At 38.4% G+C, this 20,516-nt stretch overlaps 1 protein-coding gene and 1 pseudogene across 5 annotated transcripts in view; both read left to right on the top strand.

Annotated features, from left to right (window-relative positions):
- The window catches only part of ZNF112 (zinc finger protein 112), a 73,334-nt gene that overhangs the window by 22,909 nt on the left and 29,909 nt on the right, over positions 1-20,516 (top strand). For 4 of the 5 annotated variants that reach the window (XM_058280388.1, XM_058280387.1, XM_058280389.1 and 1 more), the window contains 3 exons: positions 5,749-5,796; positions 15,277-15,403; positions 19,191-19,286. In XM_058280388.1, coding sequence (XP_058136371.1) covers positions 5,782-5,796; positions 15,277-15,403; positions 19,191-19,286 — 238 coding nt within the window. In that variant the 5' untranslated portion in view covers positions 5,749-5,781. The remainder of the gene's footprint in view (positions 1-5,748; positions 5,797-15,276; positions 15,404-19,190; positions 19,287-20,516) is intronic. The other variant, XM_023586180.3, reaches the window with a different exon arrangement.
- Positions 967-1,617, top strand: LOC139436878 (deoxyuridine 5'-triphosphate nucleotidohydrolase, mitochondrial-like; annotated as a pseudogene).

Here is a 20,516-nt window from a genome sequence, read left to right as displayed (position 1 = left end):
GGAACAGAGAACAGAGGGGACAAACAATTTTTGACTTAAATCCAGATCTATCCTTAATTATATTAAATGCAAATAGTTTGAACATTTCGATGAAAAGAGATTGTAAGATTGGATAAAAAAAGTAAGAACAAAGTAATATGCTGTCTAAAAGGAACCCATTTTAGATAAAAGGACATTGGTTAAAAATAAAAGGATAGAAAAAGATTTACCATGCAAAGAGCAACCAGAAGAAAGCTGGAATATCTATTTTAATATCAGGCAAAGTAGACTTTAGCCCAAAGACATTACCAGGGATAGAGAAGAACACTAAATGAAGTGTCTGTTTACCAAGTTGACATAACAGTGCCCTCACAAAACAACAGAGCTTCAAAATACATGAAGGAAAACTGACAGAATTGAAAAAAGAAATAGAGTAGTCCACAAGTACAGGTGAAGATTTTGACATTTTTCTCAGTAATTGCTAAAACAAGTCGGCTGAAAATCAGCAAGGATGCAAAGGACCTGAACACTGCTCTTAACCAGTTTGACCTCATTGACATTTCTAGAACACTGCATCAAAAATAACAGTAACAGAATATACATAATTTTCATGGGCTGCAATTTCGATAATTTTTGTTCACCTGTCTTGAGTTCACTGATGCTTCTGTTTCTTGTTGTTTCTGTTTGGTCTTTCCCACTCAGCTGCAGATTTCTTTGTTGTAGGGACTGTGCCAGCTTCTCAGTGGCATAGGAGTTGGTGTAGTTTTCTAACAGACAGTAGGAAATTGGGAGTTTCAGTTCAGTGAGGTTGTATTCAAATTTTCCAGAAATGGATGGAGAGGAAATAAACAATAGAAACCTCACCTGCCCTTTATTTCAATCAGTTTTAGTGGAATACCGAAGCCACCAGCTTTTCTAGTTTTCAGAAGTTGTGTACTCCTACTGATAATTATTGATCTAAAATAAATTTACTTAAAAACAAACCAGGGCTATGTTCTTTCTTTCGGTTCTCTGCTTGGGCTCTGGTTCCCGCTTTCTGCGGTGCCATGCACTGCTCTGAAGAAACCCTGGCCTTCTCCCCCAGCAAGCAGGCCGGCCTGTGAAGGAAGGCAGCGTTCAGATCCACATTGCCTGGCTCTTGGAGCACACACCATGGCTCCAACCACAGGCCACAGGCTCTCACCTGCACAGTGCCTATGATTATACAGTACCACCCATGGAGAAAGCCCTTGTGAAAACACGTTCAGATAGCCCTTCCTTCTGGTTGTTATGGAAGAGTTGCTCCATGTTCTGGCTTGGGTGCAAAACACTTCGTAGATGTAGGAGCTGGTATCGTAGATGAAGACTATAGAGGAAATGTTGGTGTTATGCTGTTTAATTTTTGCAAAGAAAATTTTAAATTGAAAAATTTAAAGTGAAAAAGGGTGATTGAATTGCACGGCTGGCTTGTGAATGGATTTTTTTTAAACAAATAGAGGAAGTTCAAGTTTGGGATGTCACTGAAAGGGGTTCAGGAGGTTTTGTTTCCACTGGAAAGAATTAAAATTTATGCCATGAATAGAAACATACTTTTATCTTTAAAAAATAATGCTGTTACTTAAAGTATTTTGGTGTTTGTGCTTCTGTAAAGCTATTATGTTTTAACTTCTGAAAACATTTTGGATTTCTTATGATCAAGGAAAGGGCACCTCTGGTGGGATCATATAGAAACTTGTGTTTTACTACTAATTGATTGTTGTATACAATATGCTTTGCAGTGTCCTAATACAAGCAGTTTCTTTTCCAGTTCATTTTATGTATAAATGTACATCTATTGGAAAATATTATTTAATTCACTAAATGCTACCCCTTCAGCAACTTATTTTGCTGTAATTGCTTCATAAACTTTAAAAAATGCATTTTATTCAATAAACTTGAATTCTTGCACAAATTATTGCATAAACTGAACTAAAAGATAATAAAAAGGAGAGGTTAAAGTTAAACAAAAAACTAAGGGCTAATGTGTGGCTTGTTTCATGGCGGCAGTGATGGGGATGATTAACAATTTTCCGTGCTTATAATGGATCATTCAGGCTTCCTGATGTTTTTTATGCTTCAACTCATTTATTCCTCATAACAGTCCTTCTTTTATCTCTATTTTACAGGTGAAGAAACAGAAACAAAGAGGGCTTAATTGATTTGCAAAAGTTTACTCTGCCTGTAAGTGGCAGTCAGGATTGAAGCTTGGTGGCCTAATTCCATAGCCAAGGCTCTTATTCACAATGCTGTTTTCATTAGACTGATAAAAAAGGTTTTTGGAGTTTATAACACCGAGGCAAAACACATCAAAAGGCATCCTGGAGCAGGGAACATATTAAACTTAAAAACTGAGTGTTGAAAGCTAAGATCTAGGCCAGAAGTGGACAAACTACTGCTCACAGCCTGTTTTTCTATGTTCTCTCTCCCTCCCCAGCTAAGGATAGTTTTCATATGAAAAGGGTTGTAAAAAGAGACAAAGAATAATATACAACAGATACAGTATGTGACCTGCAAAGCCTAAAATATTTACTATCTATCCCTGTACAAGAAAAAGTTGGTGTCAACTGCCTAACTAGGTGGAAAGGGAAGGAAGGACAGAGGAAACAGCACATGCAAAGCTTGGAGGCTTTTGTGTGAGGTCAAGTGATTTATTTGGAGATTACGGAGAAGAAATGAGCAACCAGACATACAAGGTTTCTGTATGTGTGTCTTGATAAGAATTTAGACTTTATCCTAAAGGCATTGTGCAGCCATGTATTTGTTTTAACCAAGAAAGGAACAAAGTCTGAAAATTGTTTGGGAGAAATTATCTGTATTAATGATTAAGAGTTTGTTAGTGAAGAAGTTCTGTATCTGGACTGCGTAGGTTTTATTTAAGCTTGTGCTCAATCACTGAGCCACATCAGCTCCCCTGAGTTGGTTTCTTTCTTTCTTTTTTTTTTTTAATTTTTATACCCCCCCCCCCATGGCTTCCTCATCTGTCTGTTTGCTGTCTGCTCATCTTCCTCAGGAGGCCCTGGGAACCAACCTAGGACCTCCTGTGTGGGAGACAAGTGCCCAACCACTTGAGCCATTGTGGACCATTGTGGGAGGTGGGTGCCCAATTGCTTGAGCATCTGCTCCCTCTTGTTGTTTTTGTTTTTTCTAGGAGGCACTGGGAACCAAACCCAGGACCTCCCATGTGGGAAGCAGGCACTCAACTGCTTGAGCCACATCTACTGCCCCGGACTACCTAGTTTGACACATGACTCTAGCAATTCCTAGCTGGGATACTTTGGGTTCATTATATGACCTCTCTGTGCCTTGACTTCTTAATTCAAGATACTCTTATAATATTAGCTTTTTCTTCATAAAATTATATTGAGGCTTCAAAGAGCAAATATATGTAAAGTCCTTGGGATAGTTAGTGCCTGGCACATACCATGTTCTCAATGTTGAACTCGTGGCAGAGCTGAGTGTATTCATTGCACGATTCTCAAAGTCCCATGGATAATTAGAGTGATTCTTAGTACTTGATGAAGCTGATCAGGCAGCTTTAAACTGGAGGCCTATCTTCATGTAGTGTTTGTGCCTGCAGGGGCACCCATGATTTGATTTGCTGTTCTCTCCTTGTAGAAATAGCTTGAGGAGCACATTGCAGTGGAAAGAAGTAGGGAGCTCAGCATCAGGTCTGGGTACCAGGCCTCCCTCTACTCCTGGCTTGTGTGTGTGTGTGTGTGTGTGTGTGTCAGGCAATTCCCAAAAGGGCTAGTAGTTAATTACATTGGCTCAGTTTGCAGAATGCCTCTAATCATCTCATAGTCTTTGATTTTTATCCCTTTCTATAAACTGTTACCACCTGAGGACCTTCCAGAAACACTTCCTCCACAGATCCTCATATGTAGCTCTGGGACTGGGGACTGGGCATTGGTGTATTTAAAAAACTCTCCACTGATACCATGTGCTGACCATTTGGGAGCTCCAGTCCTAGTAGTTAAGAACACAGCTCTGGGCCAATAACCCTGCTTGTTCTGCAGGTTAAATGTGTGATCATGAGCAAGGAGCTTAAAATCTGAATGCTTCAGTATTCTCAACCGTAAATAAAAAGGGGTTACAAATAGTCCCAACCCCTTGGGTTGGTAGGATTAAGTGAGGCAATAGCTCTAAAGCACATAATTTGGCTTTTGTCTTCACTCCACCTTCTCTGCTTCCTCTTTTGCTCCAGGGACCTTCTGGCCCTCATTCTGTTTCAGTACTTTGATGACTCCACTCTCTTTATGGCTATTGTAGTTCAATCATCCTCTAGGGCTGAGATCAGTCCTCATTTTCTTCATCCAGACCAGCCAGCCCTTACCCCAATCCCTTCTGGGTTTGGGGGCCCCTTCCATGTTCTCTCAAAGGACCTATGCAAACTGTGCTGTGGCATTTGTCAGTGCATAGCATAACTGCTCTTTTCTTGCTTGGTTTCCTATGCCAAGCTGTGAGCAACTAGAGAGCTGGGAAAGTGATCCCTAAATATTGGGTAAATGAAAGAAAACTCATCTGTTAATTATGCTTGTTCTCAGAAGTTGTGCATGTATTCTGTGGATTCTACAGCAGCAACGCGTGTGGGCAAAAACTTGGGAGGAGCTGGTGCCCCACTGGAGTAGCAGGCCTCTCCCTAAGATGATGTTAAAAGGCTCTGCCTTAGCCACAGCCCATGATTAGTTCTTTTTTTGAGTTCTTTCTCTTCCATAGATGACCTTGAAGTTGCTTGAGAGCAGTAAATAAGGTAACAAACCTTGAGGAATAATCCAAGAAATGAAACCCATGGTCTCCAAATCCTCCCAAGAGTCAATCACTGAGCCAAGACTTTAAATAGAAAAGCACACTTAATCCCCCAAACAACCATGCAAGTTAGGTTCTCTTATCACCAATGTAATTTGTTAAGTGAGACAGGAGGTCACATCTTTTTGTTTAACATGGGAAATATAGTAGTGTCACAGGTCTCATTAGTCTTGTTTGCATGGGGAAGAGTGGTATACCATTGAGCCTTCTCTGGTTTAGGAAGAGTATTTATTGCCATTATACTTTTTGGAAGTGTGGTCTCAATTTCTACATAACTTTGATTACTGGAGCAATAAATTAAGTAAGAAGCCAGGGTTACAGCATTTTAGAGGTTCAGAGTGGCTTTCCAGGACAAAGCAATAATCTGTGCCATCCAGATGTCTTGTAAGACACATTTGCAAAGACAGTTTTTTGATGCAAGATAGTGTTGCTTCTCTGTAGCTTCAAGGAAACCGAGAACCGTGGTATAATTAGAACAGCTTTCCACTGCTCACACATCTAATCTTAGCATCAACCCTAAAATGTTAGTACTATTAGGATCCTAATTTTGCAGATGACAGAATTGAAGCATAAAAATTAATTAGCTTTACCCAGGTTACTCAGCAAGTTTTATAGCTGTGCCAGGTTTTGAACAGTTTGTCCCTAGAATCAACCCATAAAGAGCACATTCCACTGCCTCTCTTTTCCTACATTTCCCAGGATCACAGATGAGTCCTCTGGGAACTGGGAGGTGTGAGGGCTGCTGGGTACAGCTGGGCAGGTTGTTGCACACACTGGGGCGTCCACCCAGGCTAACCTAAGAATAACCGGAATCCAACCTGCACTCAGCCCAGTAAAGTGTATGTGGCAGTGACTGCTGGGGAGAAGTGGTGCTTTTTCTAATTTGTACAAACATACATTTGCCTTTATCTCATGGCTTCTTTCTTATTACCCTGTACTTTTCAGGTCTCTGTCTTTTCCCAGAAGAAGACGGAGAAAATGACCAAGTTCCAGGTGAATCACGTTTTTATTTGTCACATAACATGCCTTCTCATTTCTTAGTGGGTAGACTCATCTTTATTCTGTTCCTTACCAGGAGTAAAGAAAGACAACAGGCATTTAATACCATTTGTGTGCCAAACCCTTGCTTTTTGTTTTTTATTTCTTTTTTAGTCTTTGTTTTGTTATTTTTTTACTTTACAAATATTTTAAAAGAGAATAGAAATATTTTTTTAAAATTCACAGATTAGCCTGCCTACAAACCACCTGCTTTTTTCCATAGCTGCTTTTTGTATGCCTTTGTAAGTATACCTGTAATAGTAGGTATGATTTTGAATTGTGGTAGTTTTTTTTTCCCACTTAATATTATATGTAGCATTTAAATTTTTTTCTGTGAATTCTTATACCCTATTTTCTTTTTTTAACATTCCTCATTTACAGGCTTTTGAGGATTCTTGTAGTTTACTACCATATAGTTTTCCTACATTTAATCTTTACTTCAAAAGGAATTCTGAAGGAATTCTGACATTATTTGTCTTTCATGTTCCAGGGATTCAAAACTGAAAAAATGTGTTTTTTTCATAAGCAGCAACAAAGGTACTTTTAAAAGAATACCTAAAACGTGGTCAGGATCATATTGAAGGTAAACTCACATACAACAAAATAGTGTTAGATGTTTTCATATAAGAAGAGCTAGATATTTTTTCCCCAGTACCTGAAGCTGTCTGTGCATGTGTCTGTACATGTCCATGTGTCTTTGTTTTGCTATGTATTAATTTATTCATTACAGTAATATAGATAATTAAAACTTTTAAATTGTATTATAGGACATGTAAGCATTTCTTTCTGTTACTATGTTGACTCCATACATCTCTCTGAGGGAGCACTTGGAACCATTTATATCCTTAACATGAAGATAAGAAGTTCGTGTAGGTGCAAGCCCTGCTCAAGTTCCTATAGGGCAAGGGTTCCTAACCTTTTTTGTTCCATGGACCCCTTTGCCAGTCAGGTGTAAACCACAGACCCTTTACTAAGTCCACACTATACAGTGTGTTGTTATTATTATTGTTGTTATTATTTTAGGGTGTTCAAATGGAAAGATTATTGAATAAAACAAAGCATAAAGAAAATGTGATAAATCCCACAACTTCAAATTTAAAATTAAATTGCAACAGATGAAACCATAAAGAAAGCAAAGAAAAGCTATGTACTAAAATTGATATATTTGTAATATATGAAATAAATTAAAAATTAGAATTCAGAAAATATAAAGAACTTTGGAAAATCAATAAGAAAAGACAACCCAATATTTCTATACATTTTTCTTGCTTGTATGGTGTCACTATAGTATCTGGAGACAAATATTCAGAGCTATGATGTGTCTCTTTAAGGCATCATTTTTTTTTTAATCCATGTAATTTTTAGTCCTTTTTCATTAAATATTAGAATGTTTTGAGTCCTAGATAAAATTTTCTATCAGGTTATTTTTAGCATAATTTTATGCTTTTCATTCACAATTCACAATTTTAAATGGTTTCCTTTATAATCAGGTCATAATTAACTTTTATTTTATTTATTTATTTTTTATTAATATATATTTTTAAGATACTTAAATTATGCAAAATGTTACTCAAAAAAAAAAGGGATTCCCTATGTCCCACTCCCCACACCTCCCACCCTTCCCCACATTAATAACTTCTTTCATTAGTGTGGTACATTCATTGCAATTGATGAACACATTTGGAGCATTGCCAGTAAGCATGAATTATAGTTTACATTGTAATTTACACTCTCTCCCACTCAATTCTGCAGGTTATGGCAGGATATATAATGGCCCGTATCTGTTGTTGCAATGCCATTCAGGACAATTCCAAGTCCCGAAAATACCCCCACAGTACACCTCTTTTTCCCTCTCCCTGCCTTCAGTACCTCCAGTGGCCATTGTCTCCACATCAATGATATAATTTCTTCCATTGCTAGAATCACAATAAGTCTATAGTAGAATACTAGAAGTCTTCTCCAGTCCATATTTTATTCCCCAATCTTGAGTATTCTGGAATGGTGATGCCCATTCCACCTCTGATTGAGAGAGGGTCTCAATCCCATCCTGATGAATGGGATTCTTTTGCTTGCAGTTGTAGACTTTCTTGGTTCCTTGTTATGGTGGTTGTCTATCCTCACCTCCTTGTTAGTTGTTCTGGGTGAGTCCAATGAACTGGAGAGTAGGTGTTGCAACTCCGCTGAGGCTCAGAGCCCAGCTGGCACATGGACAACCCAAAGATTCAAGTCTCTTGGTTGTACACCTACCAACTCCAGCACCAACTATAGGTTCAAACAGAAGGGACAGAAGAGGCATGTGTAGAGAAGTCACAATTGAGCCCAACTCTGTCACACTCAGTAGCAGAAATTCCTAAGTAGGGCCCACTGGCAAATTCTGGAGCTATCTGCCATGACCATAGGACCTAGGTGTCTCCAGAAACTTCAGGAGCCCCACTGTTTGGGGTAGTATCTTACTTTGGTAGTCTATGAGATCCTGCTGAGACGTGCATAAGTGTAACCTCTGGGACAACCTCTTGACTCACTTTGAACTCTCTTAGCCATATAAACTCATTTGTTTTTACCTTTTTAAAACCTTTTATTCAAGGTCTTTTTCCAGTTGCATTGCTGGTTGGTACTTGGTAGTAATCCCTCAGTGCCAGGGAGGCTCATCCCTGGGAGTCGTGTCCCATGCTGGGGAGAAGGTAATGCATTTATATGTTGAGTTTGGCTTAGAGAGAGGCCACATTTGAACATGGAAGCTCTAAGGAGGTAACTCTTAGGCACCCTACAGCACTAGGCTAAGTTGCAATTTCAAGAGCAAAGTCTCATAAGCATTCATCGATATCAAGGGCCCATCAATGAACCATCATTCTTCACAAGCCGTTGCTCCTGCACTTGGGGGATTGTTGCTGTTCCATTAGAGAATGAGGCAGAGCTCCCCAGGATGGGAATTGAATATTCTTTTAGTTATTGTGTGAATCTCCATCCACTGTGACAATGCCCCATGAATATCTGAACACTTTTATATACCTTATATATATGCCCAGGTGAACTTCCCTCCCATGTATCCCCCCCATACTGACACCTCACACCTTTGATCCTCCCCTGCCACAGTTGTAAACCTTCTATGATCTGAAACTTCTTCAAAAATAAAGCCAAGAATATCGCCAAATACAATTAACAGGAAAATGAAATAATAATGATAGGTTTTAACATAAGAAATAAAATACATAATAATTTAGAAAAACTAAACTAAAATTTAAAAATTGGAATATTAAAATAATGAAAAGTATTAAAATTTTTTTGACGTTTTGCCTTTAATCACTGTAATATCTGTTGTCCTGTATGTACAGTGACATTTTCTTCCCCAGTGTCTTAGTTTTTTTCATTTTGTCTTTAAAGAAGTTTTAGGTCACAGTAAAGTCATATGCAGAACACAAGAGACTCCCATATACCCAACATCCTCCCCCTTTCCCCCCTTCCTGTATCGATAACCTTTTTTATATGTGGATAGTACATTTGTTACACCTGATATACAAATATTAAAACATAGCCACTAATCATGGCCAATGGTTTATATTATGGTCTACTCTCTAGATCATACACTTTTATAAATTTTGATGAAATTCAACATGGCCTGTTTCCATCATTGCAATATCATGCAGAACACTTCTATTGCTCCCTAAATACCCCCTCTTCCATCTACTCTCTTCCTTCCCCCACTTACCCTTGGGGCCCACGGCAACCACCAGGCTACACTCCTTGAAGGACAAGATTCATGGTTACTTGCAACAACACTGAGAGCTTGACACACTGATCTGTCCTCCCATATTAGGAACTGCCCAGGCTCTCAAGAGACACTCACCCCCTCTGTTTGAGAACATATCGGGCCTTCCCAGAATGGGAGTCCCAACTCCTTCCTGCTTATTATATGGATCTCCACCCACTGATACAATACACTATGACAAAATGATCACTTGCATATTCTCTAGAAGACTGCCCCAGGTGCACAATGTCCTGAATGCCCCCCCCCCCATCCAACGCCCTAAACCAGGAACCCTTCCTTGTCATAATGCCAAAAGAGCTTTCTGAGCATTGTAGTATCAACCACATACCCACCAATCCCCAGTGTTCACCTGCTCCCTCTCCCAACCCTCCCCTAGTTCCATGGACGGTCCAACCCACCCTCCCTACACTACTCCCCTGTCAAACTTGCACTGCCCAACCCAATAGTATCACTATACCTCTGTCATATGACTTCACTGCACAACTACTTATTTCCACCTTATAGATTTCACCTGTGTGGGCATTGGCTCACAACCTTCTCCCTTTCTGTTTCCTGTAAATCTATCTTCCAGACTCTGTCTCTCTGAGTCTGCTTGATTTGTTTGATTCATATCAGTGAGGTCATGTAATATTTGCCTTTCAATGCCTGGCTTGTTTCACTCAACATAAGGTTCTCAAGATTTATCCATATTACCTTGTGTATTAGTACTGTATTCCTTCTTACAGCTGAGTAATATTCCATTCTATATGTATACCACATTTTGTTCATTCATCTGTTGACGGGTATTTGGGTTGATTCCAACTTTAGGCAATAGTGAACAATGCTGTTATGAACATTGGTGTGCGTATATCTGTTCATGTCCTTACTTTCATTTCTTCTGGGTATATATCCAGCGGTGTAATTGCTGAATCATATGGCAGATGTAGAGTTAGTTTTTTGAAGAACTGCCAAACTGTCCTTCACAATGGCTGTTCCATTCTACATTCCTACTAGCTGTGGATGAGGGTTCCCATTCCTATACATCCTCTCCAACATTTGTAGTCCTCTGTTTTTTTAATGGCTGCCAGTCTAATGGGTGTAAGATGATATCTCATTGTAGTTTTTTTTTTAAAGATTCATTTATTTCTTTCCCCTTCCCCTCCCCAGTTGTCTGTTTTCTGTGTCCATTTTCTGCTGGTTCTTGTTTTTTTGTCCACTTCTGTTGTTGTCAGTGGCACGGGAATCTGTGTTTCTTTTTGTTGCGTCATCTTGCTGCGTCAACTCTCCATGTGTGCGGTGACTTTCCTGGGCAGGCTGCACTTTCTTTTGTGCTGGGCGGCTCTCCTTACGGGACGCACTCCTTGAGCGTGGGGCTCACCTATGCGGGGGGCACCCCTGTGTGTCAGGGAACTCCTTGCGCGCATCAGCACTGCACATGGGCCAGCTCCACACGGGTCAAGGAGGCCCTGGGTTTGAACCGCGGACCTCCCATATGGTAGATGGACGCCCTAACCACTGGGCCAAGTCCACTTCCCTCATTGTAGTTTTGATTTACATTTCCCTAATTGCTAGTATGTTGAGCATCTTTTCATGTGCTTTTTAGCCATTTGTATTTTTTCTTTGGAGAACTGTCTGTTCAGATCACTTGCCCATTTTCTAAATGGGTTGTCTTTTTATTTTTGAGATATAGGGTTTCTTTATATATGCTGGATGTTAGGCTCCTGTCAGGTAAATGGTTACCAAATATTTTCTCCCATTAGGTAGCCTGTCTTTTCATTTTCTTGACAAACTCCTTTGAGGTGCAAAAGTTTTTAATTTTGAGGAGGTCCCATTTATCTTTTTTTTTCTTACACTGCTTTTGCTTTGGGTGTGAAGTTCATGAAACCATTTCCTATTACAAGGTCCTGTAGATACTTCCCTACATTATCTTCCAAGGTCTTTATGGTCTTGGCTCTTGTATTTAGATCTTTGATCCATCTTGAGTTGAATTTTAAAAAAAATTTTTTTCTTCCCCTTCCCCTCCCTGCTGTTTTTTCTTGTTTGCATTTGCTGCGTTATCTTCTGTATCTATTTCTGTGGGGTCAGTGGTGATATTCCCTTCCTTGTTTCTTATTTATTGTATTTGTATCTTCTGTCTTTTTTTCTTTTTTAGTGTAGCGAAGGATTTGTCAATTTTATTGATCTTCTTGAAGAACCAGCTTTTGGTTTTGTTTATTTTTTCCAGTGCTTTTTTGTTTTCTGTTTCATTTAGTTCTCTTCTAGTCTTTGTTACTTACTTCTTTGTACTTCCTTTTTGTTATTGTTCTTTTTCTGATTCCTCTAGGTGTGCAGTTATGCCTTCAATTTTAGCTCTTCCTTTTTAATATGTACACTTATGGCTATGAATTTCCTTCTCGGTACAGCTTTTGCTCCATCCCATACATAGGTTTTGGTACGTTGTGTTATCATTTTCATTCATTTCAAGGTAGTTATTGATTTCTTTTGTAATTTCCTTCTTGACCCACTGTTTATCTAAGAGTGTGTTGTTTAACCTCCATATCTTTGTGCCTAATCTGGTTCTCTGTCCCTTACTGATTTCCAGCTTTGTTCCATTGTGGTCAGAGAAATTACTTTGTATAATTTCAATATTTCTGAATTTACTGAGAGTTGTTCTGTGGCCTAGCGTGTGGTTTATCTTGGAGAATGATCCTTGCACACTGAGAAGAAAGTATATCCCACTATATGTATGTCTATTAGGTCCAGATCCTCTATTATTCAAAGTATTTGTTTCTTTATTGATTCTTTGTCGAGGTGTTCTGTGTAATGGTGACAATGGTGTAGTTAAGTCCCGGACTATAATTATAGAGGCATCTATTTCTCCACTTAGTTTTTCCAGTGTTTGCCTCATGTGTATTTTGAAGTGCCTTGATTAGGTGTATAATGTTTATGATTGTTCTTTTTTCCTGAATGATTACCCCTTTTACTAATACATAGTGTCTTTCTTTGTCTCTTAAAATAGTTTTGCATTTAAAGCCTATTTTGTGTGATATTAGTATAGATATTCTCATTTTTGGTTGTTGTTAGCTTGTAAAATGGTTTTCCAGCCATTCACTTTCAGCTTCCTGGAATCAAGGGTCTAAGGGTCGGTTTCTTGTAGACAGCATACAGATGGGTCATATTTCCTTATCCATTCTGCCAATCTGTGTCTCTTGACTGGTGAGTTTAATTAATCCATTAACATTCAGTGTCATTACTGTCAAGGAATGACTTACATTAGCCATATTTCTTTGGTTTTATGTATGTCATATGTTGTTTGTATTTCTCTTTGTGTTGTTGTTGTTGTTGTTGTTGTTTTTATACTCTTCTCCAGCTCTCTCTCCTGCTTTTTCCTTTCAAACTGCAGCCCACCCTTTAGTATTTCTTGAAGGGCAAGTTTCTTTTTGGCATACTCTCTTAATTTCTGTTTATCTGGGAACATTTTGAACACTCCATCATTTCTGAATGCCAGCTTTCCTGGATAGAGAATTCTTGGCTGGAAGTTTTTTTCTTTTAGCACCTTAACTATGTCATACCACTGTCCTCTTACCTCTGTGGTTTCAGATGAGAGGTGAGCACTTAATCTTATTGTGTTTCCCTTGTATGTGATGGTTCTCTTTTCTCTTCCTGCTTTCAGTATTCTCTCTTTGTCTTGAACATTGGACAATTTGACAAGTATACATCTTGGAGTAGGCCTTTTGGGATTTATACTGTTTGGTGTGTGCTGCACTTTTTGGACAGTACATCCATCTCTCTCAATAGGGTTGGGAAGTTTTCTGCTTTTATTTCCTCCAGTACTCTTTCTTTTCCCTTACCCTTCTCTTCTCCCTCTGGGATACCTATAATGAGTATGTTTGTGCATTTTGTGTTATCCTTCAGATCCCTAAGTCTCTGCTGGATTTTTTCTATCTTTTTATCTATATGTCCTACTATCTGATTGATTTCAGATGTACTGTCTTCCCCATCACTAATTCTTTCCTCTGTTCAAATCTGCTGTTATGTGCTTCCAGTGTATTTTTGGTATCTTGGATTGTGCCTTTTATCATTATCATATCTGTTATCTTTTTATGTATGCTTAACAATTTCTTCAATATATTCTTCCAGTGTCTTCTTAATATCCTTAATCTCTTCCTTTACTTCATTAAGTTGGTTTATGACATTTGTTTGGATAGCTCTGATTAGTTGTTCCATGTTCTGTATCTCCTCTGGTTTTTAGTTTGTTCATTGGACCAGGCCATGTCTTCCTGTTTCTTAGTATGGTTTATAATTTTTTGTTGCTGTTTAGGCATCTCTTTGTCTTGATGGATTTATTTGGCTGATTAGTTTCTCTTCCTACTCTAGCTTTTATTTAGTTGCTATTTTTGTATGTGTGGTAAGTTTTGTCTTTGATACTTTGTTCCTCTTTTTCTCTTTCCTTGCTGTTATTTATGTTCCCTTGAAAGAAGAAGATTAGGTCCAGAGAAAGGGAAAGAGGTAAGAAGAGAAAAAGGTAATAGTAATAATAATAGTAAAAGGTAGAAGAGTGATGTTATAAGACCTAGGAAAATGAATAATTAATCCTGTAGGAAGAGCAGAGGAATAAGAATTAAAAAGTGGGGTACAAACAATGAAATGAAAAACCCAATAGAGAAAAATATCTAGAATGATTTAATAGGCCAAAACGATAAGAAGAGAGGGAAAGAGAAAAGCCAATAAGAAAAAAAAAATAAAACAAAGAAAACAGAATAGAGGAGATCGAAATAAAAAACAAGAAAAATTGAAGACTAAACAAAGAGGTGGAATGTAAAAACAAAAACAGAAAGCAGAAGATAGGAAGATGGAAGGAAAGGAAATAGCATAGGTATACAAAAAAGGGGGAAACAAAGGAAGGGGGAAACACAGTAAATAAGAAACAAGACAGCAGTACCTAATTTTTAAAAAATGGGTAGTGGGGAGAAAGAAGAAGAAGAAGAAAAAGAACAAAATAAGCAAGCAAGCAAGCAAGCAAACAAAAATTTAGGATAAACAGCCTTCCCTCTTAGGCCTCTGAGGAGCTTCTTAGCCTGCCGGTTTTCATCAATCAATTCCCTGTAGCCTGCTCTCTGCAGGTTTTGAATTGGGTTTTAGTAAGTAAGCTAAGTTAAATTTAAAAAAGGAACCTTTCTTTAGGTAAATAAGAGACCCAAGAGAAGCTAATAGAAAAATAATGTCTATGTGTTCCCTGCCCTAATGTATCAGCTGGGTGTGAACACAGGCAGTCAGCCTCCAGAGTTATGGCTATAACTGTGACACCATAAATGCTGCAGCTCACAGAGGTGGCATGGAAGATGAACTATAGCCTTGATCTGACAATTACATGATATGTGTACATAAAAGATGGAAACAGACAATATGAGGCACTGTTGTTACTAAAGTGATATACCTTCTCTGGAACAAATGGCATTATGAATGAAATTTACAGTATTGGTAGTCCAGGAAGCAACAGAGTTCCGGGCGTATTAACAAAGGCAGTAATTTAAAGTGCAAGGATGACTTTTCTTGCAGCCATTTTGGTGAATGGAATTGGCAGTATGTAAGGCAAACAGCAGGCAGCTACTTTCAGGTTCCCTAGAGTGCATAACAGTTTCTCATCCTTTATACTCTGTCAGTGCTGCCCCTCTTTGGTAATCTTAGTGTATGTGTATTTATTGTTGTAGGAGGCAGTGACATTCAAGGATGTGGCTGTGGTCTTCACTGAGGAGGAGCTGGGGCTGCTGGACCTTGCCCAGAGGAAGCTGTACCGAGACGTGATGCTGGAGAACTTCAGGAACCTGGTCTTAATGGGTGAGGACAGGGGCCCTGTGTAACTCAGCATTGGCCACCTGGAGTGTCTTTATGTGTTCAGTTGTTTGAAGCTCTGAGAATCCTGAAGTGGTGTTCTAAGTTGAACACTTGAGAATCCTAATAATCCATATGTAACATAGACAGGATGTTTCTGATGTTTTTCTCTAGGCAAATGTCTGTCCTCTGAACTATAAATGGGCAAATTGTGGTCCTGCCCCATTGTTTTTTGTTAGCAGTTTAGTGAATTACTCTAGCTTTTTTGTTTTTCAGGGTACCAGTAATTGTTTATTTACTTGATTCTAGGGATATATATATTTTTAACAGTGTGCTTGTAAATAATTTCAAACTTACAGAAAATTTGCTAAAGGAAAAGTATAGTACAAGAACACCCATATACCTTTTACCTAGAGTCACCTATAGTAACGTTTTGGCCCATTTGATTTATCTTTTATGCTCATGTTCATTCTCTTTCCACATATGTATATACCTGAAAAATTATATATATTTATAATTTTTTTGGGAACAATTTAAGGGTAATTTACATGTGCCATGGAGCTGTACCTCTAAAACTTCCATAAATATGCAGACTACCCTCACTCCTGACACCAACCACGAGATCAGGTATTCCTAACACTCCTTTCAGTTTTGATAATTTGCTAGAAGGACTTGCAAAATTCACTGAAAATTGTTACACTCATGGCTACAGTGAAAGGATACAAAGTAAAATCAGCCAGTAGATAGGGTGTGTGGGGCAAAGTCCTGGAGAGTTCCAAGTACAAAGCTTCCCGTTTTCTTCTCCCTGTGGAGTCGTAGACTACGCCAACTCCTCCTAGCAATGGTGTGTGACAACACGTGGAGCATGGCCCCCCAGGGAAGCTCACCTGAGCCTTGGTGTCCAGTGATTTCATTAGGGCTTGCTCATGAACAGATGGTTGACTGCCCACATGGCTGACCTTAGTTTCTGTCAAGGTGATATTGCATGACCCAAAGCCTCCACCATAAATCACATTGTTAGACTATTTGACAGGTTCCAAGGCTCCCAGGGAAACAGGACACATTAGGCAGGACTTGCCATGGGCTTAGAGATCACCTCTAAGGCCAAAGGCCAGACCTCTTTTTAGGCAAGATTAATTCTTTACTGCAAAGTATATTTTGTAGAAATAGGAATATCCTCTTACATATCCCGAGTGCAGATATAATGCTTTATCTTTTATGTTTATACTCTAACTTTATCAGTAGAGCCAAAATAGCCTTATTTTTTCTCCTTCCAGAACAAGGATCCAGTTCTAGTCTGATTTGTCATATATCTTTAGCCTTCTTTAATTTGGAACCATTCTTTGTCTTTTATGACAGTGATTTTTTAAAAAAATACGTTAGCCCACCTCCTTTCCCCAAATTTTAATAGACTATACTTGATGTTTCCTCATAATTAGATTCAGATTATCCATTCTAGCCAGAACACTACAGAGGTGGTGATGTGTCCTTTTGAGGATATCACATCTGGAGACACATATTGTCCTTCTGTCCCTCATTAGCAATATTAATTTTTTTCCCATTAATTATTGTCCATGATTTACATTAGAGTTCCCTGTTGGTGTTGAATACTCCTATGGGTTTTTTGTTGTTGTTGTTGTTTGTTTGTTTTAATTGTAATCACCCAGTTAAGATGTTGTCCAGTTTCTCCACTATATAATTACTGCTTTTTTCCCCCTTGCATTTACAGGGTAACACTTTTAAGAGCATGCGAATATCATGCTCCTCAACACAATTTCCTTATAGATTTAGTATCCAATGATAATTCTTCCAGTCTTTACTATGATAGTTAAAAAATGATGATTTTCCGACATAGTGCTTCCTTACATTTATTTTATTTTATTTTTAAAATTTTTTTTTAAAGATTTATATTTTATTTCTTTCTCTCCCCTTCCCCCCACTTGCCTGCTTTCTGTGTCCATTCACTGTGTGTGTTCTTCTGTGACCGTTTCTGTCCTTATCAGCGGCACCAGGAATCTGTGTTTCTTTTTGTTGCGTCATCTTGTTGTGTCAGCTCTCCATGTGTGCAGGACCGTTCTTGGGCAGGCTGCACTTTCTTTCGTGCTGGGCGGCTCTCCTTTAGGGGCGCACCCTTGCGCGTGGGGCTCCCCTACGCAGGGACACCCCTGCATGGCAGGGCACTCCTTGCGCGCATCAGCACTGTGCGTGGGCCAGCTCCACACGGGTCATGGAGGCCCGGGGTTTGAACTGCGGACCTCCCATGTGGTAGGCGGATGCCCTATCCATTGGACTAAGTCCGCTTCCCCTTCCTTACATTTAGCAGTCAGTGCTTGGCATTCTGCTGTAAGAAAGAGCCCTCTCTATTCAACTGCTTATTATTTTTTATTTGTAAGGAATTGTGAATTCTTTTTTAAAAAATGGTTTATAATGTGTTACTGTAATTAATTATTTTGGTGCTAAAATTATCCCAAATTTGATCAGGAGGAGCTCCTTCAAGCTGGCTCTTGTGCCCTTGTAACATGCCCCCCAACATTTTTTGCACATGTACTTCCTTTGCACAACATAATATTGTATGTTCATCATTTACTTATTTTGTCCCAGCTCTGGAATTACCCATTTCTCCAAAGAGCCCTTATTCAATACCAAGTTCTAGTTGCAAGATATTGTCATTGTCACTGTGGTATATTTGTTTCTTGGTAGTATATAAATAGATAGATGTCCAGTTTCATTCAAAATAAGAAAAATATAAATTTAAATTATTTTGATATACTATTTCTCATCTAGGAGATTGGCAAAAATTAAAAAAATTAACACTACATTTTTGGTGAAGCTGTGAGGGGAAAAGCACTTTCACACTTTGAAAGTAGGAATGCCAAAATGATACATCAATATGTAACAAAACTACGTATTTACCTTTCCCGAGCAATCCACTTCTATAAATTTTCCCTTAAGAGAGAAGAGTGCAAAAGAGCATTAATAGTATGCTAGAATTTATGTAAGAAAGATGGGAAAATAAGTAAATATATGTGTATCTGCTTAACTTTATGAGAATAATCACAGGAAAAATTAATCAGAAAGTCATGAAAGTGAGTGGAAGGTAATAGAGTGGAAAGGATATGAGAAAGAGGTACCTATCTGAGTATACCTTTTTATCTAATTGAAGGTTTTTTGAAATAACATATTTCAATACATTACAAAAATTAAGAATGCAAAGAGGTGATAAACTGTAAGAAAAATGAAACAAATGAACTCAGTTATAGTTGAAAATTAATACCCTTACTACACTGAAGAGGAAAAAGAAAGAACTCACAGAAATATCTAAGGAACACAGCATGGGATGTTATACTATCAGTCTTGAATATGGTAGAAGGGGGATGGGAGAATGTGAATTGCAATCAATCCTCAACAATTTTTAGTAAGTTTATTTATTGTAGTGGTATAGAAGAAGCAATTTTGAGACCTTTTACATGTATTATAGGTGCCAAGGCAATTCATTGAGAAGGTATAGTCTTTTTGACAGATAGTCCTGGAACATTTGGACATCCATGTGCAAAATGATGTACCTGGGCCTGTGCCTCACACCTCATTAAAAAGTTAACTCAAAATGGATCACAGACCTAATGTAAAATATAAAACATATTTATCAAGAGAAAACAAAGAAAGTTGTCATGATGACTGGTTTAGGCAAAAAGTTCTTATTTATGATACCAGAGCATTATCCAGAAAAGGAAACAACTGATAAATTGGTCTTTACCAAAATTAAACAACTTTTGCTATCCTTCCCTTTTTACAGGGCATCAGCCCTTCAAACCAGACCTGATATCCCAGTTAGAGAAAGAAGAAAAGCTTTTGATGATAGAGAGAGAAACCCAAAGAGATGGATGTTCAGGTGAGTACTGTGCAGCAATAATACAGCAGCCAGAGAACCCCTTGTAAAACTCAAGTCAGATCATGTCACTTCCCTGTTTAAAACTCTCCAGTGGCTTCCCATTTCACACAAATAAAATGTAAAGTACTTAAAGTGGCCTTTTAGGCCCTTGGGCATCTGTTCCCTCAACTCCTTCCAGCTTTCCTTATTCATCTACTATTGTTTATCTTTACTGCTTTGCTCTGTCTTTCAGACCTGTCAGTTATGCTTCTACTTCATGTTCCTTGACTTGCTCTTCTCTCTACTTTGAATGAATGAATTTGTTCATAGATGCATGGACTTCCCTGTCTTCAGTCCTCCTAGAGATAGCTAATAGGTATAGAATAAAAAAGGATAACCAAGGAACATTCCAAAATGTTTTTTGTTGTCTGATGGATCCCCGTCCTTATTCTAATTCTTTAGGTGTCCTTGATATTCATAGGTAGGTAAGCATTATTCCTAAAAGGTAAGAGTAGCCAGTTGTCTATGCAGATCTAAATTAAGTAACAGAAATGATCACGGTGCCAATTTGCTAATTTTATAATTGACGCATCTTTTTTTTTCTCTTTTCATTTTTAAAATTTTTAAAAAGATGCTTAGATTACATAGATGTTGCTTAGAATTAGAATATATAGGGGATTCCCATATGCCCTGCTCCACATACCTCCCCCATATTCCCACATTAGCAACATCTTTTATTAGTGTGGTGCATTCATTTCAATTGATAGACACATTTTGGAGCATTGCCACTAAGCATGGATTATAGTTTACATTGTAGTTTACACTCTGTCCCACTCAATTCTTTAGGTTATGGCAAGATATATAATGGCCTGTATATGTTGTTGTAAGGTCATTCAGGACTATTCCCAAGTCCTGAAAAGGCACCCATATTACACCTGTTTTTCCCTCTATTTACCCTCAGAACCCCAGTGGTCACTGCCTTCACATCAATGATTGTTGGAATGTTGGCCTGAAGGGTATCAGGAATGAAAGAGAAAGAGAGATTGGGATCAGGGGTTCTGAGAGCATTGAATCCTCAAGCTCATCAGACAACTTTATTATTTCCAAGTAGCATTATATATACTCAAGCTACTGTAAGCACACGCAGTAGCATGCAGCTGCACACTAAAAATTCTCACAAGCTGCAGGATTAAAATCTTATCTCAGAGTACAAGGTCTTAGTGCTCTCTTAGACTACAAAGTATGTTTTCT

Source organism: Dasypus novemcinctus, chromosome 18 (assembly GCF_030445035.2).
Source record: "Dasypus novemcinctus isolate mDasNov1 chromosome 18, mDasNov1.1.hap2, whole genome shotgun sequence".
Lineage (NCBI taxonomy): Eukaryota > Metazoa > Chordata > Mammalia > Cingulata > Dasypodidae > Dasypus > Dasypus novemcinctus.
This window is presented reverse-complemented; position numbering and strand designations above follow the sequence as displayed.